Below are 25415 nucleotides of genomic sequence, written 5' to 3'. Positions count from 1 at the left end.
CCACATTATCAGCCATTCAGTCTAATTTCTTCCCATAAACCTCTTACGTGCTTTGGCTTCAGTTCATGTCCACTGGTACATGTGTAACCTTTTTTTTTTTTTACCTGGGCTGTTTCAATACTACTTAAACTGGCTTATCTTCACTGTAATCTATTCTGTATTTCCCAGTGAAGTTCATCTTCCTCACACTCTCTTCAAACTCAAATATCTTTTTCAGAGATGTCTAGGTAGTAGCCACTGCAACATCTCTCAAGTAGCAGGCACATATGTATATGTTGAATAAATGTCTCCCTGTTGTCCAAACTCCGCAGCTGCAGGGGACCCTGCAATTGTCTCCTACGTACCTCTTCAACCTCATCTTCTCTTACTTCTGTAAATGAATCCTGTGTTCCAAACCAATTACTTTACTCATTACTTTGCTTACTCTCAAACTCTATGGATCCATCCCCTCTCCACTGACCAAACAGTGCCTGTCAAAAAGGCTCTGTCTCCATTTGTACTAAGTTCCATCTCTGCTGTGTGTCTTTTTAGAGTTCTCCATTCCTTAGGGATAGCTCTCACTTCTGAATTTTTGTAGCACTTATTGTATGCATACTTCCATACTGTATGTGTTGTGCTGTATGTGGTTATCAATTGGCTACTAGTCTAAACCACACAGGATTTGGATTATTTTCTATTATTGCAGGTTATTTTGTAAAACTATACCATGGCCTTATGAAAACAGGCAAATATAACTTTTTATGATCTCAAGGACATATGTAATAGATGCGTAAGTTTTTCAGTTTTGCTGTAAGAGTTTCTCTTATTTTGTCTAATTAGTACAATCAGTCAAGTCTGATCTGTAAAAACAATGAAGGTGAGAAAAATATTTTAGCTACTAATTCTTAATATATTCTAATCAACCCGATAATTTAAATGTCCTTGAAATTGTAGAGATAGCATTGTCCATATTGTCCTGCTGATAGCCACAATTACAGAGAAATTCATTTGCTGATACTCATTTGCTGTTCTTCACTAGGGCATGTGTGATTTTTCGCTTACTTGCTCTAATCTAAACTTTTCTCACTTGAATGCCCAGATAACAAAGGCTCACTTCTCCCACCATAGAACCAAGCAAAACTGCACCTTTAAGTATAATAAGGTGACCCCCTCTGTTTCTCAACAGAGAAAGAATCATGTCCCAAACATCATTTAAGCAATATAACATTTTCAGGCAGCTTTGCATCTATAATTTGGCATATATTCTTACACTACCATATGCCCATATATAACTGAAGACTAAGTATTAGCATTCAATTTTTTTTATTTTGTGGTAAAGAGAAGAAAAATAAGACTTCATTCTCGCTAGTCAAAAAAGATACACAATTCAGCATTCACTTAATAGAAAGAGACATACCTTGTGCAGAAATGGCCCCGGTTTGAGAAAACACAAGTTTTTAAAGAAAGATAAAGTCCTAGAAGTGACTGCAGGGAATTCATTAAGCTTTTTGGGCAAATGGGCTCTGCAGCATTAGGTCTGTATTTGTTTTGAAGAGGTTTATACATTCTGAACCTAACTGATCAATAATAATACTATTGAAAAACTATAATGTTATAAAGCTGAATTTTAAAGTGTAGAACACCTAATCTGTGAATAGAGATGAATATGTTTGAAAATAAAGATGAAGTGAATAGTGAAAATTTACTTCTCTGCAAAGCTTTCTCTGATAAATTTCAAATTTCTTTGTAAGAGTCCACATTATTTTTACTTACTGTCAATGAAAATACATTTTTACAGATCTTGCTTTGTCAAATATAATATTGTGGTTGTTCTATATTCCTACACCTGAGTTAATGATTTCTCTCAAATAGTACTTTCAACTACTTACAGGTTTGTGGGTCAATACACATTTTAAAGTGTCCAGTAGGAAATCTTTAAATTAATTTCTATCAATTCAAAGGGATAGCAAAACTATGTGCTGATATAATAGTCCATAAAATGACATGGTGAGTGAAAAGTTCAATTATTTTTACTATCTTATTCTTGCCTCTTGAGTTAGTTAAGCTTTATATTGAGCTAATGAAAAATGAGACTAATAGAAAGAAATACAAAAAAGTACATATTTTAAACACTTGTTTATTATCCAGTTTTACAGATGTGTGATAAGGTTTGGTAACTGAAGACTATCGTTGGATCAAAGTTGACTTCGGGAGTGAGCCAATGAACATTTTTTGTAGGTAGAGCAAAAGCAAAGGTGAATGGCTGCATTTTGGTGAAGGCCCCCAGCAGCAATCACTGAAGGTTTTAATGTCTTCCATGGTGAACAGGATTGTATTTGGAGGAAAGTATCTGTAACCAAACCAGACATACATGGATTCAGAAAGGCTTCCTAGGAAATGTCTCACATGCAATCAAGCATTGTTTTGGCAGCAGTGAGTTGTATGCTTACAGAACAGAAATTCCCAAATGGTGCCTGAAACAAGGAGGTGTAGAATAGCTACCAAAAAAGTGAGGTTTCCTAGGAGTCCTCAGACATTGAGCCAGAGAAGAGAGTGGCCTGGAAACAGTGGCAAGAGTATTGAGCAGGGGACAGATTTCATCACATTGCCAAGGGAGGGGAGCTTGGGCTCTAAACATGGGGGACATAAACTGTCCCAAAGATGACATTTTGGAGTTTGGTGTATATTTTTAGTGCTGAGTTGAATAGTGAACTCTTATATCAGGATTCTGCATATGCTGTCCATTTGTCTCTTCGTATTCTGTGGTTTTTTAGACTCTTCAGTGAGAGGCAGGATTGCTTTGGAAACAAATTGCTTTGTCTCAGCTTGGGTTCTCAAGTAACACTTCTGTCTTTCTTTGAAGAATATCTGATTTTTTCCAAGGAAGTTAAATTTGATACAAATTTTGGAAGTAGGAAGAAACATAAAGAAAGATAAAAGGGAAAGGCAGCCATTTACTTAGAAGAGACACATCACTAAGTTTTTGGCATCAGGATCAGCAACACGATACTTATTCAGGACATGCCATCATTTTAAACAAACAGTTTATGAGCACCGCTTACATGCTAACATAATGTTAGATACTGGAGCTATAAAGACAAATAGTTTCCTTCTGCCCTAAGGAAACTTATATCTTTATAGGGGACACAGATGAATAAGCCAAAAAAAAAAAAAAAAAAGACAATACAGTGTGTTACATTTTCTGGTAAGTTTGCTGGAGGTAATTTGGGAGGGGAATACCTAACCCACTTCAGGAGCAAGGGGGAAGGGTTAGAAAATATTTTCAAAGAAGTAGTGGCTGAACTAAGTCTAAATATCAAATACGTCTTTGTGAGTGTTTGTGTAAAGGGCTATCTGTTGAACTGTGACAAGTAATTATAGCAGTGGTATTCAGAGATGAGTTAGTATTGTGTCTTGAATGTCAACCAGAGAATTCCAACTTGATAGAAACAGGAGGTCATTTGAATTTTTAAGCTGGGAGCAAGAATAAGGCAGAAATTCTCCTAAAGCTTTCTGTCTGTAGATCAATCAGATGGAAAGGGGATTGGAGGTGGAGACATAAGTTAGTTATTTTGTTAAACAACCTGAGTGTAGGGCAATGGGAACCTGAATCTAGGAGGGTGGTTATGGGGAAAACACAAATCATCTGAATGTGAATCTGGATTCTGAGTTTGTCTCCAGTGGCTTTTCCTTAGGAATGGTCATTTCATCAACACTAGAGGAGAGAGGAAAACTATAAATCAATCCGCAAGAGCATCCAACTGATAACTGGTTCAAAGACTATCTGTGAAACTCTCTTGAGATGTAAATATAGATTTTGAAAGAGACATGAGAATAAACATAAACAGAGAAGAAGGTAAAAGTTGGTTCCTAGATGAAAGTACTAGTGTCCTTTATCCTTTCGTTTAACATTGCTTCTGCTACTGTTTTCTCATCATTATGAAAATTTCTTGAAAGAAGATAGGACTATGTGAAAGGATTGGCACCAAGTATTATGAGTTTGGCCAATAGAAACTTGTGGTCAAAATAAATTTTGATATACCTAAATGTTATTTGGATACCAAATGATCTTTAGAAGAAAGTGATATGTGATACTTTAAAGTCCTAGTATGAGAATTTAGCAAACTCAAATAATTTATCATGATAAATACCAGTGCAGTAAAGGAGGAAGAAAACACTTAAGGAGCGTTTATACTTCATGCGTTGTACTAGGCGTTTTACTAGAATAAAAATACTTCAGGACTTAGAATGTGCCAGATCATATTTTATTATCTTGGTTGAGAAATTTAGTAGAATACATTAGTTCATCCTAACAAATAAGATTACAGCATAAACAACTGTGAAAAATAATTTAGAAATCAAAAAGTAAAACGTCATATGAAATTTAAAACTTTTAGGCAATTGATTGTGAATGGCATATTCATGATTACATATATTTTCTACTTTTGTTTATATGTAATTCTGTTGTTGCCTATGCTTTAGGTCAATCCCTATGAAGATGGTTAATTTTCATCGCTCTGTTGGTTGAAGCTACTTCTTCTGGCAGGGTCACTGAACATTTTCTCAGGGGTGGTTCACCTCAAATTCATCGCTGCCACAGGAAAATTAACAAAGCAGATATCCTACAGATCTCAGGTCACAATAATAGTTTTCCCATACATGAAGAGCAGTGTGCAATTACACAAATATAAATGAAAATTAATATTCTCTTTGCTTAAAAATTCTAATTTATCTCTCAGTTACCTTTTTTGAAGTATTCATGTTTTGAGGTTAAAAAAAGAACTGAGTAAAAGTCTACTTATAACAAAATAAATTACCCTTTGATATCCAGTGCAGCAACCTAGTATTTGAGAATAACAGAACTCCACAAAGGCTTAATATATTCAGAATTCGACAAAGTGTGACCCATTTACAGAAGCGAAAATTCACCACAGGTATTTTAGTGTTTCTTATTTTTCTTCCAAAAGCAGATAAATTGCATTTACCAGCCAAAGAAAAGAACCATTTCCAAACTTACTTGTTTAGAGAAAAACACAGAAACGGGGGGGGGAATACAATAATTTTGACTCAGAAAGATACTCTCCAAATATGAAATGTGGAGGGCTTCAAAAGATCTCATAAGAATGTCAAAATATGGGAAGTATTTGATGAACTTATTTTAAAAATAATTGTTGCTATAGATCCCTACAGGCCCTTTACACACTGTGAGGATATTGAACAATTTACAGATGCCACATGTTCACACTGCCATTTTTATAGGTAATTTCTAAGATTGTTGTCAGAATTTTAAATTTACTGGAAAAAGAAAAAACAACATTAAAATACAAAATCTGCAATCTGGCTTAGGTATTCTCCTAAGTGCTCCTATCTACAGTAGCACTTTTTCTATTTTTCTGCATGTGCCATTTTAATTTTTTCTCCTTTATGAGAACACCAACTCCTTAAAAATGGGGAACTCTGTCTTGCACATCCTCATGTGCCCAGTCCCTTGTACTGCACTTAACACATAATAGATGTATCCACACATGTTTGCCAAATATAAGAATGAGTAAACAAACACTGGAGCCCAAGGGCAATTCGTTATTAAAAGAGTATATATTAATATATAGATTGAGATACCTTTACATTACTCAAGTGTTGAAAATAGATCCATATGTTCACTGATTATGTTTAAATCTTCCAGAAGTCCTCTCAAAAAGGACTTACATAATACTCATTTATATCATTTAAGTTTTATAAAGTGCCAAAATAGCATGCCATTGTAATTAATCCTGTAATTAATATTACTTTAAAAATTCTGAGTGGTGAACATTATGTTGATAAACTGGGACAATGACAGAGATGTCATTTATTAACCACATTTTTAGATTTCACACTGAGCTATGCTTTAAGTCTAAGTCAGAGTTGGGACTAAAATTGTTTTTGTTTTTTATTTAGTTCAATATAAACTTAAAATTATATAGAAGGATTTAAAAAGGCTTTCACATGCAGTTCCTTTGTTCATCGACGATCACTCCCAGTGGCTTTTTCAGACAGATCAGATGTGGCTAGAATGACTTGTGTCCACAATGCTGCAGATCAAATTAAAAAAAAAAAAAAAAGTTGGAAATGGCTTTTGGGACCCTTGGAAACCACTTCCAGTCTAAAGCCACAAGGGCAGAAATAATCAATAATGGTAGCCATTTGGTTTCATTCATTTCTTTTAATGAACATGCACATAACTGACTAAAAGCATTCTTACCGGACTGGGATGGATTTCAATTCTCTGGTGACTGACAAAAGTAGAGCCTTTGACAAAACCTGTGGTGTTGCATTGCGCTCCACTGTCTTTCCCTGTCCTAAGAGACACTGGTGTTGTTTAACTCCAAAAATCGCCATCTTGGTAGAGACTGACAAACAGTTGATCTGTAACTATTAGCTAATTTCTCCCCATGATTTTTGATTCAATTTATTTTAGGAAAGTGTCTATAAACTGCAGAGCAGTTTCAAATATGTAAAATCTGTAAATGTAGGCATAAAGGTCTCACGAAAAAAATGGGCTCAGAGCTGATTTAATCAGTGTATTAATATTCAATAGGATAATTTCCATTTCTGTAGTCACTGCCCTAGTTCAAGTAAGCATTAATTTGTATCTAATAAAGTGTCATTAATACTGTGGATACTTAAAAATTGCTTTTGATAAATGAACAACATCTGGCTTATTGCAGCAGCCTCTTAACTTCTCTCACTTTATTTAAGTTCCTTCCAATTATTATCTATTTTGTAGCTAACTGCCAAAAACAGAAGCTTTCTTGTAATTTTCCACCATGGGTAATTTCTTGCTTATGAAACTAGTTTTCTTTTTTTAACAAAATCAAAATTCCTGTGCTTGAGATGAAATTTTCTCCATCAATTTTCCTAGGTTTTCACTTCTTACTATCCAATTAAACTCATTACTTCATTGCATCAGCATTTTTCAAAAAGTACATTTTAAGTTTTTGATGACTACTAAATATAGTCATCATTTTAAAATTGCAGTTTAAGAATTTCTAAAATAAGTATACCAGCCCATTGGTAAACAAAGAATAGAAGGTCTCTATGATTTCAGAAAATGCCCTTTTCTCATATCCAGGTCAGAATGACTTGGGCAAGAATGGGAGAAGACGTGAAGATAAAAGGGATGACTGGTCTGTTTCTGTCAGTTGCTTCTTTTTCTCCCTAATTTTAAAACCATAATGTCTGCACATGAGAGGATTTAGTGTTCAAAGGGATAATACATCTTTTCAGTGGGAATGAGCAGTATAGTTACTGACTGAGTGTAAATTCACTTAAGTGCACATTTAGGGGCTTCTCAGGGGTTCTAGTATTATGGTTGCATATCACCTGAAATTGAATTTTGTCCTGCCCTAATGTTTCATGTTGCAAAGGGGGAAATGAAGATAAACTGAAATGAATGAATAAATCTAGGCTTTTTAATAATTGTTTTTCTTCAACAAGATAATTCAACTTAAATCTCAAGGCCTGGAACAAAAAAAGGTGTTCTTTACATACCTACTATCCATGTTGAGGTTCCCACCACACAAACAAACTTTCAAAACTTGTCGAATAAAAATCATTATTAAAAAGCCTATATTCATAGTTTCTAGGTCACTGGAGATTTATTACTGAGAATGATATCATCTTTTCCTTTACTATTCTAATTCATCAGTTACAACTTTTCACTTTATGGAGTCCCAGAGAATCTGAGTACATCTCTCAAACAGGTCTAGCATCAGGTATCAACTGTATTACAAGAAATCAATCTCAACAACAATTTCCAAGATCAAACACAGAAGCAAATTATAGAGTTAACTTTTTCACTTGTCTTCCTTTCATATCCTATGCTGGGAAATACATAGTCCACAATATTCCCCAGTTTCTTTCAAATTATGTTTCTAATGGAATCCCACACCACCTAAAATGAACTTTTTTGTATGGTCAAATCATTCTTCCCACAACGGCCATTATAACATTTTGAAAACGATGCTTTATTCATTTCATTTACATGTTCAGATGACATCTCTGCAAAATGAGAAACATCCTCTTTACTTTCAAGAACCTCCAGAATTTGATTTCTATTTACTGTACCAGGTTTTATTTACTAATCACCTCTAAAATATTGAATTCTGTGACTCCTGAACATAATTTAAACTTCTTAATTTGTCTCCCCATCTGGAGTTTGGCCACCTTCTCTGTTCTTGAAATGCTCTCCTCTTCTCAAACTATTCATATTAGTCCTCATACCTTTATGGACTTTCCTTGATTCCTCAAATGGAACTTGTTTTCATTAACAAAATGTATGTAGGACTTGCCATCTAACCTGGTGGCTCAATACTGCATGTGATTTTGCACTCAGCTCCCAGGGGACATTTGGCAATGTCTGGAGACGTTTTTGGTTGTCACAACTGGGCAGATGCTATTGGCATCTAATGGATAGAGGTCAGAGATGCTGCTAAATATTCCACAATATATATGATGGCTCTCCACCACTAAGAAGTATCTGATTCAAAATGTCAGTAGTGTTGCTGTTGAAAAATCCTAACCTAATTCAATCTTACACCTCTATTTCAAACCTGCCTATAATTTTACTTCTATATTCATGTGTCAATCATCTGTACTAGGATACAAGCCTTTGAAATACTAGGACCACATCTCATGCACAATTTTATTTCTTCAAAAGGCCTAGCACAAAGGCTGGTATACGCATGGACACTCAAAAATATTTAAAAACCTATGTGACATAGAATATCTAGGTCACTGTTTGTTGAATAAACATCCAAGAAGAAAACACTAACCAATAAAGCTACATTAAGTTCAACATATACTTTCTTTGATGACTTTGATAATTCAGCTGTCATTTGAGGGTCTTTTAATAGTAAAAATCAATTAGCATTATTCTGGTAAAGAGAGAATTTATAGTTCAACATATATAATTATAGCTGATAAGCAGAAAAACATTATATTATAAACTTCACCGTATTTTTATAATAGATGAAAAGTTTAGAGTTTGAGGTTTGCAGAGCTAATGTATCTATCTTTAATAGAGTTATCTTCTGTCTCTCCTATGTTAAATGTGTTGAGTTGTTGTTGTTTTCTTAATGTGCTACGAACAACTAATCCTTGCTTTATGAAGGTCTCTCAGCTGCTATACAGTAGGTGCTGGTTAAATCAGCTCCAATTTGTTTGCATTCCTCTAAGTGGAGCATCTAGCTGTTGGGCAAAATAAAACATTAAATTATCTTGCGAATTTGCTGTAAATATTTGAAAATAATTGCCTATTGGAATACATAAACAGTTTTTTAAGTTCCCTTATGAAATGAGCTGATGCATTTTGCTTACTAATTAAATATCTATGTTTACATAATGTCCTACGTCTCCCATATATGGAAAAATGAATATAGCTTAGTGGCTGCCTGCTCTAAAGGACAATGTTCAAGCTTTTTAGCTTGCCATTCAATATCGTCCCAAAGCTGTCCCCTACTTATCTTTTAGGCGTATCTCTTTCATAAATATTCTGCTTCTGCTGAATTATTTTACTTATAATTTCTTGAATATATTTCTTACTTTCCACACCTCTAATATTTCTTTTTCCCTCTTAAAATCTATAGAATGAACATTTTTCTATCACAGATCGAGCTTTCTCTTTTTACCCTTCTCCCAATCCAACTTCCTCTTGAATTGCTGGTCACTGTAACTCATCCATCTCACATGCTAACTCTTCCAAAATGGCCACCCCTCATCTTCCAAACCATACTTCTGCTTTTGAAATGATAGTCCCTATACTACTTAAGTTCTGCTGTCATGTTGTTGTCATTTTATTTGTGCATTTTTATTTTTCCTTTTCCTCAGATGGTAAAGTCTTGGGGGTAGGGACCATGATTTACAGACATCTTTGAATCACACTCAGCACCTAGTAGTACACTATCCTGTACATAGTAATTGTTCATTATACAGTAGTTAAATGTTGAATGAGTTATGATAGTTATGATATTGCTTTAGAAGTAGAAAATGGTGTGACAACCTGGTTATAAAACACAAAGTGTTTTTCTGATAAATAAATTTCCAGAAGAAAGAAGAGGGGACTGTTATAGATGTAATAACAAAATAATCAAACCATAATATGTACAGACATAGTAACCAAAGGTGATGTGTGGACCTTGTTTGGATTTTGATTTGAACAAACTAACTGTAAATGGGCATTTTTGGCACAATTGGTGAAATACATAATAGATGATAGTAAGAATCTGTGGTATGAGAAAGGTCAAAATAGTTATCAGTTAGAGATGCATACTGAATAATTTTCAAATAACAAGTTTGATATTTGCTTTAAAATATTAGATAAAAAGTATGAGAAATAATAAAAAAACTTGGCAGCATTTGTCATAATATTGATAATTATTGAAGCAGAGTAAAGGGTACATGGTATACATTACACTATACCTCTGTAGTTTAGTGTAGGTCTAAGTATTTCCATAAAAAGTTTAAATATACATAAAGTAAAATGCCGTAGAATAATCTTTCAGTCATTCATATAGTAGAAAAGTAATTATTCAGTTATTTAAGACACTGACTATAAGAGATTCTATGACTTGAATAAATTTTCATTTTACAGTGTGTAACCCAACACCTAAGACCAATTCAAATACAAAAACATTCCACTGGTCACTTAATGTCCTACTCTCTTGTATACCACACAAGGCTATTAAATGCTTAGTGAGTCTGGATTTTCACTGTTCTCTAAGTACCCATCATTGTTACTCATAACTGTCTGGCTTAAGAAGGTTGGAGTCAATACAATAGATAGTTGCTGACCCAAAAGGATTTACTCTCTTATCCTGAGAATGACCAACAGCCCTGTAAAAGGCAGAGCACTTCTTTTTCTTTGCTAGCTGAACTGGATCCATTCATCCTCAATGTCACAGAAGAGAAACGATGTGATGAAAACCTTTCTTGAATAGACATACCAGAGATCAGGTAAGAAATTTTGGACGTGGCCAAGTAGCAAACAGTAAAGTAAGATGGCATTCAAAGGCAGAAAACAGATGAATTGGCGATTTGAACTTCAGACTTACAAAGTCTTTCAGTTTTGTTGCCACTGTCTTAGACAAACTCCTCTTTATTCCTCCTTCAATTGATCTGAAACCTCTACTTGGTTATCTGTTAGCATGCTCAAAACCACCCCCACAAAAGCATAAAATCTAAGTTATATTCTTGTGCATGCTATGGGAACACAACCTCCGAAGAAGTGCTCTGCCTTCCCAGTTTTCAATCACCATTAAGCTCTTCCCTCCATTGTCAGAGATGCACCTCCATTTTCCTATGGATTACTTCAATAACTTCTGTACTGGTCTGTTGCTTCCAATATTTTCTCTCTGCAACACACACTATGGGGTGCTTTTAGGTTAGGCTTCCCAAAATACAGGAGTTAGCATGCCACTCTCATATTCAAAAGCTTTCACTGGCTCACCATTGCCTATTAAATAAAGCATATTTCTGTTCACTCAGTATTTCAGACCTCACAAATCTGTCTGAAGTCTACACTCTAATCTTGACTTTCTTTAAGCAACTTGAAACCGTAAACCAACTGAACTAATTGCAGGTCCCTGAAAATACTCTGTACTTTTGGGTCTCCATTCTTTCTTCCTGTTAAAACATCTCTTTTTAAACATTTCCACTCGAGGTACTCTCCAATTCTTCATTTCATCATCCCTTAGCATATAACCTTGTCAGAATTAGCCTCTTACTCTGTAAGAATCTGTAGCTTTTCATGTGTATCTTTCTTAGCTATTTCTCTCACTGGTATCATAACATGTTATGAGCTTCATTTCTCTGGTGAATCATAAGCTCTTTGAAAACACAACTAATCTGTTTCATCTTTGTATCCCTAGTCTCTGGCATAGCGGTCTGTACTTACAATATGTTCAGTAGACATTGGTTAAAGGGCTGATAGAAAGAATATTAAAAGTTCTATGCGAAGATAGAGACAGAGGCCAAGCCGTGCTTTCACAAATTGAAACATCATGATATTTAAATTCTAGTTATGAAATAAATTATTATCATTCAATTAGGGCAGTGCTGGAAATCGGATTAAGTACATTCTTTGTTTTGTCACATTTAGTCCTCTCAATTCTACAATTTTAGAGATGTGGGAACTGAGATTTGGGGAGATGAGGTAGCTTGTTTGTATGCGGCCTGAGATTCCCTTTCTAATTATACTATTAACATGTCTATGGAGCTCTAGAGTTTTGATGACATACCATGAGGGACACCTCAAACTAAAATAGAAAATAATCCCACTTCCTATTCCCTATTTCTGTAACAGAAAAATTTCTGTTTTCTTTGTTTTGTATAGTGAAATTTTTTATTTTTTATTTTTACCTTAAATACCTGGAAGATAAGGCACTCACTTTTTTATTTGCCATTATATCCCCTATTACCTTTGTCTTATACCTGATAATTTGACATATTTAAATTATTTACTTGAATACACTGAAATACATAACTCTTCACTTAATGTACTAAGAATAATTTTTAGGACAGGCGCTGTGGCTCACACCTATAATCCCAGCACTTTCAGAGTCCAAGGCAGGCGGATTGCTTGAGCCCAGGAGTTCAAGACAAGCCTGGGCAACAAGCTGAAACTCTGTCTCTATGTTAAACAAACGAAAAAAAAGGTTAGCTGGGCATGGTGGAGTGCGCTTGTGGTCCCAGCTACTGGGGAGGCTGAGGTGGGAGGATGGCTTGAGCCTGGGAGGCAGAGGTTGCAGTGAGCTGAGATCACACCAGTGTACTCCAGCCTGGGTGATAGAGTGAGACTCCACCTCAAAAAAAAAAAAAAAAAAAAAAAAAGAAGAAGAAATTTTAAATAAAAATTATAAGTTGCATTTAATTCCACAAAGCAGGTATGTCATGAGCCTATGTGCCTATATAAATAATGCCATCATGTTCCAACAAATATGTTCTAATCCACTTTTGGAACTGTTCTAAGAATCAATATATGTCTCATAAGAAAATACATTTTATTACTTTATAGTCTAAATTCCTACTTGTCCCAAATAGTTTTGGTCCTTTAAAGAAATGTTTTCCACCCTGAAAGGATAAAACCATTGTGAAAATACTTAAAATGTGGTTTTTAAATCCAATGCCAAAAATGACATTTAAAAATTATTTGGGAGATGCATGGCTCACAAAGCTGGCCACTTAAAAGAGAGCTTGAGTGTGTAAATACTGATATGTGTGCATGTATACATATATATTCTGATATATATGTTCATATCAGAATATGTATATACATATACACACACTGTATATTTTTATTTCCCTAGTTATAGCTTATATCAGAAATATCAAGCAAATTCTGTATATACAAAATTTCAAAAAGATTTGAAATGAAAAATTTCTTCTGGGAATGAGAAAGGAAATTTTTTATGATAAAATTTAGCAACCTTTCATGTTAAAAACTCTCAATAAACTAGGTATTTAATGAACATACCTCAGAATAACAAGAGCCATCTATGACAAACCCACAGCCGACATCATACAGAATGGGCAAAAGCTGGAAGCATTCCCTTTGAAAACAGGCATAAGACAAGGATACACACTCTCTCACCACTCCTATTCAACACAGTATTGGAAACCCTGGCGAGAGCAATCAGGCAAGAGAAAGAAATAAAGAGCATCCAAATAGGAGGAGAGGAAGTCAAACTATCCCTGTTTGCAGACAACATAATTCTACCTCTAGAAAACCCCATAGCTTCAGCCCCAAATCTCCTTGATCTGAAAAACAACTTCAGCAAAGTTTTAGGATATGAAATCAATGTACAAAAATCAATTCCTATACACCCTAACAGCAGCCATGCCAAAGCCAAATCAAGAACACAATCCCATTCATAACAGCCACAAAAAGAATAAAATACCTAGGAATACAGCTCACTAGGGAGGTGAAAGATCTCTACAAAACGCTACTCAAAGAAATCAGAAATGACACAAACAAATGAAAAAACATTCCATGCTCATGGATAGGAAGATTCAATATCATTAAAATGGTCATATTGCCAAAAGCAATTTACAGATTCAATGCTATTCCTATCAAACTACCAATGACATTCTTCACACGACTAGTAACATTATTTTAAAATTTATATGGAACCAAAAAAGAGCCCAAACAGCCAAGGCAATCATAAGCAAAAAGAACAAAGCTGGAGGCATCGTGTTACCTGACTTCAAACTATACTACAGGGCTATAGTAACCAAAACAGCATGGTTCTGGTATGAAAGCAGACACACAGACCAATGGCACAGAATAGAGAGACCAGAAATAAGGCCACACACCTACAACCATCTATTCTTCGACAAAGCCAACAAAAACAAGCAATGGGGAAAGGAATCCTGATTCAAAAATGGTGCTGGGATAACTGGCTAGACATATGCAGATGGTTGAAACTGGACCCCTTTCTTACACCATGTTAAAAAAAATCAACTAACAATGGATTAAACACTTAAATGTAAAACCCTGAATTATAAAAACCCTGGAAGACAACTTAGGCAATATCATTGTGAACATAGAAATTGGCAAATATTTCATGAAAAAGACCCTAAAAGCAATAGTAATAAAAGCAAAAATTGACAAATGGAATCTAATTAAACTTAAGAGCTTCTGTACAGCAAAAGAAACTATCAACAGAGTAAACACAACCTACAGAATGGGAGAAAGTATTTACAAGTTATGCATCTGACAAAGGTCTGATATCCGGAAATTACAAGGAACTTTAAGCAAATTTACAAGAAACAAAAGCAACCCCATTAAAAAGTAGGCAGAAGACATGAACAGACACTTTTCTAAAGAAGACATACACGTGGCCAACAAGCATATGAAGGAAAGCTCAGTATCACTAATCATTAGAGAAGTGCAAATCAAAATAATAAAGAGATACCATCTTATACTAGTCAGGATGGCTATTATTAAAAAGTCAAAAAATAGCAGGAACTGGCAAGGTTGTGGAGAAAAGGGAATACTTATATACTACTTGTGGGAGTGTAAATTAGCTCAACCACTGTGGAAAGCAGTGAAGCGGTGTGGCAATTCCTCGAAGAGCTAAAAACAGAATTACTGTTCAACCCAGCAATCTCATTACTGGGTATATGCTCAAAAGAATAAAAATTATTCTACCATAAAGACACACGCGTGCCAACATTCTTTGCAGCACTATTCACAATAGCAAAGACATAGAATCAACCTAAATGCCCATCAATGAAAAATTGAATAAAGAAAATATGGAACATATATATACCATAGAATACTATGCAGCCATAAAAAAAATGAGATCCTGTCCTATGAAGGAACATGGATGGAGCTGGAAGCCACCATACTTAGCAAACTAATGCAGAAACAGAAAATGAAATATCACATGTTCTCACTTATAAGTGGTAGCTAAATAATGAGAACGCATGGACACATAGAATGGGAAAAACACACATTGGGGCCTATCAGAGGGTGGGGGATGGGAGAAGGAAGAGGATCAAAAAACTAACTATTGGGTACTAGGCTTAGCACCCAAGTGATTTAAAAAAAATCTGTACAACAAACTCTTGTGAGATGCATGTACCTACATAAGAAACCCGGACAGGTACACTTGAACCTAAAAAACAAATTTAAAAAATAAAAACATAAAACAACAACAAAAAAATACTTTGGCAGCCAAAAAAAAAAGAAAATGGTATTTGAGTAATTCTTGGAGCTTTGAAATAGCAGATGGATAACCTAAGGATATTTCAGGTTAGTATTTTCAAAGTCTTTCCTTGAATGCTATCCCCAAAATATGTAACTGTGTGTGGAAGTTGGTGGAGAAGAAATTGGTAGTTAAATGTGTTGGTCAGATACATCTCTGAAAGACCTACGGAGCATAATAACACATTAAAGGCTTAGAGACATTTGTCAAGAAAGAAATCTTTAACATCATGTTTCCAATACATTTGATAATGAATCACTTTTTAAAAATATAACCTTTAATAACATCCTCAATATCTACCTTAAGTAGAACCATAACAGTTAGGCCGATGATTGTGATGGTGGTATGGATGGTGGTATGGCAGCATCACTCATATTCCTTTTAGTAAACACATATATTTTTGTTCCTTGAACAGTTTCCTGTGCTTGTATCCATCTTATCATTTACCAGTTGTATAACTGTGGCAAGTTATTTAATCTCTGAGTCTCAGTCCTTTTATTTGTAAAATCGAGATAACCTAATACCTATTCATAAGGTTTTGAAAGGATTAAATGAGTCAGTCCGTATAAAGTACTTAGAACTGTGTTCAGTCACTCTATGGTGTGATCTTGGACAATTCCTGTGGCTCAGCTAGAAAACATTAATACTTCCACATAATGGCAATCTTTTCTTCTGGCAGTTTTTAGTTATAGGAATGTTATGTAAATGAGCACACGCTGCTATAAACAGAGGTATTGTTTTCTACAATGAACACTAAGCTCCCAGAGTAACAAGTCTCTTAACACAATTTGTGTCCAGATCCCTTGGCTCCCAGATCCAGAGGAGCAGGCAGATGCTTTCAGGGCCATATTTCACAGTATATGTCTTTTCCTCCTAGGACAACTGCTTTCTTTTCTTCTGTGTTGCTTTCTGTCAGTTAAAAAAATAAGAAACATCATTATTTGGGGCATGCAAAAAAAATAGCATTTGGTAATTATGGAGACATATGTCAATACATGTTAGTCACTTGTCCATTATTAAGAAAATGATTATCCTGGTTTCTTGAACTTATAAAGTTGTGAAGAACATAGCCTTTGTAATTTGGCTTTCACATGTGTTCAGAAAAGTCCTTGGGGTTCCTCAGTTCCCATATCTCTTTACCTCCCAGAAAAACATATTTCACTCACCTATGTATGCAACCAGAAAAGTTTATTATATATTTGAGCTCTTTTGTATCTAACTTTTTATTAGGAAAGAACAAGCAGAAAATGAATACATATGCTACAATTTTATTTATTTATTTATTTTTTGAGACTGAGTCTCGCTCAGTTGCCCAGGCTGGAGTGCAGTGGCGTGATCTTGGCTCACTGCAACCTTCTCCTCCGGGGTTCAAGTAATTCTCCCTTCTCAGCTTCCCAAGTAGTTGGGATTACAGGCACCCACCATCATGCCCGGCTAATTTTTGTATGTTTGTAGAGATGGGGTTTCACCATGTTGGCCAGACTGGTCTTGAACTCCTGACCTCAGGTGATCCACCCGCCTCGGCCTCCCAAACTGCTGGGATTAGAGGTTTGAGCCACTGTGCCTGGCTAATACGCTACAAATTTAAATATGCAATTGATCTTTATCGTCTTTACAACCTTTACTCTTATGATTCTGAGGATAAAATAAGATCAATGAAAAATGATGGCAAAAGTATTTTATATATGGTAAATCATTCTGAAAATATGTTTATTGAGAGCAATAATAACAAATTAGTGTGTGAGGGTTTTCATACTTAGGTTTATAATATTACTTGTTTTATATTTCAAAGGAGGGACCAACCCTAGTCAGTATTTTCAAAAACAGGTATCAACAAGTCAATAAAACATGGTGTTTATGTAAGCTAATGTGTAATTATCTATAATTATCTATAATTATATAGATAATTACATAACATGATACAGAACTCCAATGTTTGTTAACCATTCCTCCCTGCCATACATATGAATCCTGTTCAGTTATTACTTGTGATGCACAGGATTAAAAAATAGATTATAAGATGCACTTAGCTTCTAAATTCTGAAATCAGGTGCTTCTCATAATCAATATTCAAAAAATTGCTGATTATATTTTATACAAAAAGTTTTCATTTAACGTATGACATGTATTGCAACCAACTTTGTTTCATAGCTAAAGAAGTAGAGGATACCATCATTTTTCCAGAGATCTTTTGTGGGTGTGTTTATATCACTCAATTAGCCTCCATGATCTTTTATGCATTCCAGCTATTTATTTTTGCTATGAAGTACTTATTAACTCTTATTCTACCTTAATCAGTAAATGCCATGATGTAGAGGTCACGGACTTCACAATATTAGTTAGTTTTGGTTTTCAATGGCCAGATTATGAACTATGAACAAGTATCTTGGTAAAAAATAGGTGGAAGCAATGACCTAGGTCATAACATGCTTGGACCAGCCTTGCTCCCTTAAATAAAAGTAAAAAAATAACAGCACTGATATCACAAAGGGGGGTTCTAATTAGGAATAGAAAATCATCTCAGATTCAGATCTTTGTAAGTTGACCTAAAATCCTATTTTTTCTTTTATTTTAAATTTAAGAAAGCAAAACCAAATTAATATAATAATATTATAAGATAAAATTTAAACTAGCCCTCAGTTATGCCATCTTGAGTTTTTATGGAACTAGGTGCCTTGCTAATTGCTTGAGATATTTTTATATTATTTCATTTTCTCCCTATATTATTCCTGTGGTACAATACATGTAAGTTCAATATCCTAATGTTTTTGTTTAGATAAGCCTAGAATCTAACTTCACATTGAGAAGAAAGAATGGATAGTAATACCATCATCATGAAAATGAAAAGTATCCTAACCTTCCCCAGTCATTTGAAGTCCTCTATCACTGCATTATCATCATGAGCCTTTTCCACAGCCATTCTAATATGTTCAGATTGCCCATTCATTCAGAAAATATTTATTTTGCCCTGTGTGTCAGGTGCTGTGCTAGATTCCTGGAATTTAGAGATGAACATACATTCTGCCTCCAAGGACAGCACCATATGAAGACAGACAATCAGAGACTTTCAATAATATGTGGCAAAGCAATTACACAGAAAAGTCATAGAAACAGAAAACAAGGCTGTCATTCTAACCATCCTGATTGGGGAGGGAAGGAGACAGTTTTATCTCAAAGAAGCCAACGTGTGGCCTGAGTAAAATATGAATAGAAATTGACCAATTGGTAATATTTGTATTTTTTCGTCTTTACTGGATCTCAAATTTTGTAACACATCAGATTTAGTGGGGCCCTCTTAACTTATTTTTAGGCACTCTTCCTGAAGTAGTATCATTGATTCTTTTGGCCTTAATTTCATCTCTATGCTAAATATTTCCATCCCTATGCTAATTATTTCCATCCAGATAGATATCTCAAGGGTATATCTTTCTGAGCTTTTGTAGGGGATTTTGTGGTTGATCAAGGGGAAAAAAATATGACCACAAGGTGGCAGTAGCTTTACTGGGGGCTGCTTTGACAGTTTCTCACGTGGGAGAAGTCCTTCACAGCAGGAGTCTGTCTAGTAGCTAAGGGTCAGGGTCACCACTCAGAAGGGAAGGAATGCAAGGGAACTCCTAGGAGAGAGGGGGCTTATGTGTTAAGGCAATGTTGCTCAGTGGCATGGTGGGGAGTCTGTGTCAAAGAGCTCCAAAAGGCAGTAGTGGCTTGGGTCTTTATGACCCATGGGATTTATCTACTGCTAGCAGATGTGGGGTGAAGTTTTGTGGGATATGCAAAACAGACAGATTTTAAATGGCTAAAAATCTGCTTATGTAGCCTATTTTAAAAATAAATGCATGTGTAAACATTTGATTTAATCCCCTGGTGGGCTTTTGGGCTAGTGGGTGTCAGCCTATATTGAGGAAGTAACAACCTGGGGCCAATACGCAGAGGCCATCTTTGGCTCATTTATATAACAGCTTCACATCAGTATAAATCAGTATAATCAAATGCCTATTGATCATCTCCACTGGGGTGTCACATAAATATCATGAAATTAACCTAATGAAGATGGAACTGGTACTTCAACAATTTTTCTTTCTTAGTAAATAGAACTATCATGTAAGACTTGAGGCAGAAACTTAAGGATCGTACATAATTCCTCCATTTCCAATCCAAACCATCACAAAATTCTGTCATTTCTACCTCCTAATTGTCTCTCATCTCCAGTTATTGATAGCCACATAGCCAACACTCAAGGCTAAGCTACATATATCTCTTGTTTGGATTACTCTAATGTTCTGCTAGGTTGTCTTCTTATTTTACTCATATCTCCTTTCCATAGGTTCTTCATACAGCAACAAGGGTTATCTTTTGAAACATGTAGAGATCATGCTAGCTCTTTGCTTAAGTACCTTGTAAGAGTACCCTGTTCCACCCTGAGAATACCCAAATTAGAAAAACCCTGCATCTTCAGACCTGTAATTCTCCCTCCAAGCCCCAGTTGCTCACCAGTGTCCAGCTACAGGCTCAATGACTCATGCATGTTCTTTTCCATAGCAGGGCCTCTGCACTGCTATTCTTTCTGCCTGCATTATGCAGCTCTTCCAGCAATTTGAGTGACTGGTTCCTTTTCTTCCTTCAGGTGTTGCTTAAATGTCACTTCGTCAGAGATGCCTTATGTAACTGGCCTAACATTTCCCTCAACCTCCCCACCTCTCGTCCCCATTATTTTCTCTCCTGCTTTCCATTTATTTCTGGCATAACAATGATTTCAGTTTGTAACTTAAATATTACGTGTTTTGTTTATTGCTCCAAACTCTGTCTATACTCTAGGCTTCATGCAAGCAAATTCTTTGTCTGTCATGCCTTGTTCACTGCGTTTTTTTAAAATATGTTTTTTTTTTTTCTTTTAATCTGATGTCTAGTGCAGTGCTGGCACACAGTAGAATCTAACTAAATATTTGTTAACTGAAATACAAACATAAATTCATAAAAAATAAGTGAATAGGCACAGTCAGATGGGAAAGGTCTCTCTTTTTAAGGATTAACAATGTTATTATCTTATGCCATACAGTGAGATACATGAAAAACTTAATGCCTTTTTTTTTTTTTTAAATTAGGCCAAGGATCTAAACAACTATGGGGACTATGAATAGCCCTTGAATGAACACATTTGAAAATCATAGAGTTAAACCAATTAAAATTCCTTAGCAAGGCTGGGGATACTAAAAAGTACATTGTAATCAGTGGTTTTCTGAATTTTTTAGACCAAAGAAGATAAAACAAGAGTAATTATCATCATTAGGTGTCTAGAAGATGTATGAGGAAAAGTTTTTTATTGGGGGTAAGAGTTAAAAAGAAAAACTTTATTAACAGGACATAACCATATCTGAGAATCCTGACTTTCTACCGTGCTGTTTTACAGCTTTACAGTTTTAAGGCATCTCTGGCTATGTTCCCTTTTCCTTCTTACTATTTCCAATGTGTACATTCTCTCTGTTTTCCTTGCTTAGTCTTAATAGAAATTCAACCATTCTGTATTAGAAGTAAAGCTGTCTTAATGTGGAGATGGTGACAGAAATAATAATACAAATAATAAGAATATGATTGATAAACATTTATTGAGTGTTTCCTATGTGCTAGACATTATTCTAAGGGCTTCAGGTGCTCTAACTGGTTTAATGCTAAAACAAAGCCTATGACTTAGGGACAGGGTGAGCATTCCTTATTGGAAATGCATGGGAGCAGAGGTGTTTTGGATTTCAATTTCTTTTTAGATTTTGGAATATTTGCCATAATAGATACTTGCTACATAATGAGATATCTTGGGGATGGAACCCAAGTCTAAACGTGAAATTTATTTACGTTTTATGTACATCTTATATACATAGCCTGAAAGTAATTTTATTTTCCTCTTGGGGATGCTGAATAAACTATGTGTTTTGCACCTACATTTTGACTGCAACTCGTCACTCGAGGCCAGGTGTGAAACTTTCCTCTTGTGTCATTATATGGTGCTCAAAAAGTTTCAGATTTTGTAGAATTTTGGACTTTGGATTAGGTCTTCTCGGCCTGAACTATTATGATGTTCATTTTACAAATGAAAAAACAGAAGCAAAGTAAGATTACATATCTTGTCCATAATCTCACAGCTAGAAAATTGTGGAACCAGGACTTGAAACCAAGCCTTCTGGCTCACAATCCCTGTCATTAATCACCACAGTCAGTACTTACTCCTGTAATTATGTTCCACTCTTGTTGTTTAGTCATCAGAAATTTTTATTTAGGAGGAATAAGTGCATATGCTATAAGTATGTTCTAAAGATATCCAGATTGTACTGGTAAAGAAGTGGGAGGTTGTAGGCCGGGCGCGGTGGCTCACGCTTATAATCCCAGCACTTTGGGAGGCCGAGGCGGGTGGATCACGAGGTCAGGAGATCGAGACCACTGTGAAACCCCGTCTCTACTAAAAATACAAAAAAAATTAGCCGGGCGTGGTGGCGGGCGCCTGTAGTCCCAGCTACTGGGAGAGGCTGAGGCAGGAGAATGGCGTGAACCCGGGAGGCGGAGCTTGCAGTGAGCCGAGGTTGTGCCACTGCACTCCGGCCTGGGCGACAGAGCAAGACTCCATCTCAAGAAAAAAAAAAAAAAAAAAAAAGAAGTGGGAGGTTGTAACAGTAGATATAGGAATGCCCAATTCGTTTTTTTGCTATACTACTTGGAAATCATTAGCTTTTTAATTGTAATATTCATAGATTTTATTTGTGGGTAGCACCAACAGTGGACAGCAGAGATTTTCTTGACTTCCCGTTTCCCTTCTCCAGGTAGAAACAAACTGAGAAATCTGGGAGCCCCTTTCTAGGATAAGACAGATTATAAACCTATGAAATTTTGGAGTGGAGAGAAGAAAATTGGCCCTTTTGTTTTTCCCTGTTTCTAGTTCTCTCCTCTCTACGCTTTTTGTTCAGTAAAACTTAAGATCTGATATAATTAATAATTGGAAAGAAATCTTCACTGTCGTAGATACATTCATTCACCTTTTATTTATTTAACAAACATTTATGATACCTACTTCTGTTAGGCTCTGTGTCAGGCTTGGATCTGCAGTGGTGAGGCGAGTTGAGATGAAGAAAATCTGTGGAGAAAAAAAGAAGATGAAAACATGAAACACATATGTACGCTCATATGTATGATGTCATTTTTGTATGTGTTACTTATACATATACATGCATCTACTTTATATTTACTATATAATTTACATATTTATATATAATTTAAACTTATTCACTTTATGTGCTTATTCTATACATATTTTACATGTGTATATAGTTACAAATTATCACAAGTGCTATGAAGGAAATGAACAGGTTATTTGACAGATAACAAATTATTAATGATGGGAACTACTAGAAGGGCAATAGTGAGTCCCTGGAAAGAGCCAGGTTAGGGATATTACTTGATTCAAAGAAAAGTGGCCAAGGGGACTTGAACTCCCTGTGCTCCATAGCCTAGCTCCCAGAATCCCTGGTCTGGAATAAAGGAACCACCCAGAGCTGTGTCCTGTGTGGGTGACCAAAATGCCCATGGATGTAGCCACGGGCACAGAGTGAGCACATCAGTGTGTTCATTTTCAAGGAACTAAACATACCAGCACAGATTGGTGAAATCTAGAAGACATTTAGTTTACAAGCCTCTGTTGTGAACATGCTGTGAGGAGATATAAAAGAAAAAGTACCTTTGACTGCAAAGCTCTGAGTCTAATTGGGTAGAATAAACAGATGCATGAGAAATGACACCGGAGGCAAGGGACCAAAATGTGCAAAGATAGCTACTATAAATGGAACAAACAGAGCATGGCTGAGCTCATCCTTTTTAAAGGAAATGAGTTAGAGACATGGCATTTACTTAATTGATGGTGGAGTCAGTGAGAATATATTTAGATGGACACTGAAAATAAGGGCTTAAATTTAGGAAGACAAACACAGAGAGAGGATGCAATTTCTAGTGAAAAATAAGGTAAACAAGATAAGGAGCTGAAAAGCCTTGTCCTAAACTTGTTAAAGTGCCTCTGCTCCTCTCAAGTGCCTGTTTACCTTATGTATCAATGTCGTTCAACAAAGATATAACTACTCCTGTGGACAGGGTATAAACACTAGGCATCTTCTGAAATAACAAGTCTGTTATATGTTTGTTAGTAAATATTCCTAGTTTTAAACTATTTAAAAATAAAAACCTTCTATTTGAAGATCCTAATACTAAAATTTGTCCCACATGAGAGGAACTTTCAGTGTTGTTCAGAATGAGCTTAACAAACACTATTTGAATGATTTCTAGGTGCCAAGGAAGTTAGTGGACCCTAGGAATGCAAAGATAAAACAGTCCTTCCTTTATGGAACTTCAAGGCTAATGTGAAACTGAGAGAGAGAGAGAGGTAAATGTACCATTTCATAAAACGCTCCATGGAGGCACAAATTGAGGCTACAAAGCAATGCTTCCCAGACAGTGACTGGGAGAGTTCAGAGAATACTCCTGCAAGGATAGTTACTTGGCTTAGAATTTATAACACAGCAAAAGAAAGTAAAATAAAAAAGATCATTTGGGAAAGAAGGAGCAGTGTAATAGGATGGGTATACAGAAAAATGGTGAACACATTTATAAAATATTATTTTTAGAAACTCAGCAAGATCTCATGTGAGTCCAAAATAAGTTTAACAAATTCATGGAACACACAACCCTAGTTTGGCAGCTTTGGATTAAGAATATATTTACAGGATTAATTTAAGCTTTTAAGATACAAAGTTGCTTTGTGGCCCAAATTTCCTTCCTCAAAAAAAAAGCATAAGGAATAGAAGTTTAGAATGATAATAACTAACAGGTCCATACTTCAGTCCTGCTATTCTCATATGTGGAAATAGATCTGGAGACCCTGTCATTCTTTGTGTCCTACTAGAAAGGGCGCTAACATTTGATAGACCAACCACCTATAAATCAGTTCCTTGCAGTGAATTCGAGGGATGTGGCCTGAAGAAAGTTAATCGAGTATAATTTTTGAGTGTCTTGTGACACTAATGTTAGCAGAAACATAGAAAAATACTTTCTGCCAACATCTCAGGAATATGGTGCAGACTCAAGGTAGAATCATCATTTAACTAGAGGAGGAGAGCTGTAAAGGGAACCATGATTGCTAGTGTTCATGAACCAGAAATCTCTGGAATCTTCAGGATAGATACGGGAGAGAGAACAGCACTTCTGTTGTTTGCTCAAGAATCCAGTATGGGCAAGTGGCCTGTGTCAGACCTTGGGTCAATCAGGGTTCAATTAGGAAAATAGGGTTCCGTTGGAGTAGTTAAAGGACTATAATGCAGGGGCTTAGTTACAGCAAGAAATGGGTAATGAAAGAGACAAGAAACCAGTAGAGAAAAGGCTCACTTCTTGTCTCTTTCATTACCCATTTCTTCTCTGAGTTGCTCAACTCAGAAATTAGTAACAGGAGCAAGTCGTAACTAACCCTAGGCTGGAGGGACACAGGACAGGGCAAGAAGATGCTTCTATAACTAACACAGGAGCCTTGGATTACCTGCTGGGAACTGGAACTGGCAAACTTGAGTTGTGAGAGGCAGAGTGGGGAAAAGATGCAGCTGTTGCTGGGGAAGGCGCAGGAGGCAAAGTGAATGTTGGGAAAATAACCTGACTTCTACCTTTTTCTCA

General features: G+C 35.6%; 1 protein-coding gene across 8 annotated transcripts in view; it reads right to left on the bottom strand.

The window, feature by feature from the left end:
- Nucleotides 1–2100: 2100 nt before the first annotated feature.
- Nucleotides 2101–25415, bottom strand: part of KHDRBS2 (KH RNA binding domain containing, signal transduction associated 2) — a 656853-nt gene continuing 633538 nt past the window's right edge. For 6 of the 8 annotated variants that reach the window (XM_055257497.2, XM_063618794.1, XM_063618798.1 and 3 more), the window contains 2 exons: nt 22780–22842; nt 2101–6050 (listed from right to left, as the gene is read on the bottom strand). Coding sequence is in view for 3 of the 8 variants with exons in the window: in XM_055257545.2 (XP_055113520.1) it covers nt 22797–22842 (46 nt within the window). In the remaining 5 variants the exon portion in view is untranslated. Of the gene's footprint in view, nt 6051–15983; nt 16635–22779; nt 22843–25415 lie in introns of those variants that run through there. The other 2 variants (XM_055257536.2, XM_063618820.1) reach the window with 2 other exon arrangements.

Source organism: Symphalangus syndactylus, chromosome 2, assembly GCF_028878055.3.
Source record: "Symphalangus syndactylus isolate Jambi chromosome 2, NHGRI_mSymSyn1-v2.1_pri, whole genome shotgun sequence".
In the NCBI taxonomy this organism is placed as follows: Eukaryota; Metazoa; Chordata; class Mammalia; order Primates; family Hylobatidae; genus Symphalangus; species Symphalangus syndactylus.
The sequence above is the reverse complement of the archived record's forward strand: the minus strand, read 5'-3'. Positions and strand labels throughout refer to the sequence as shown.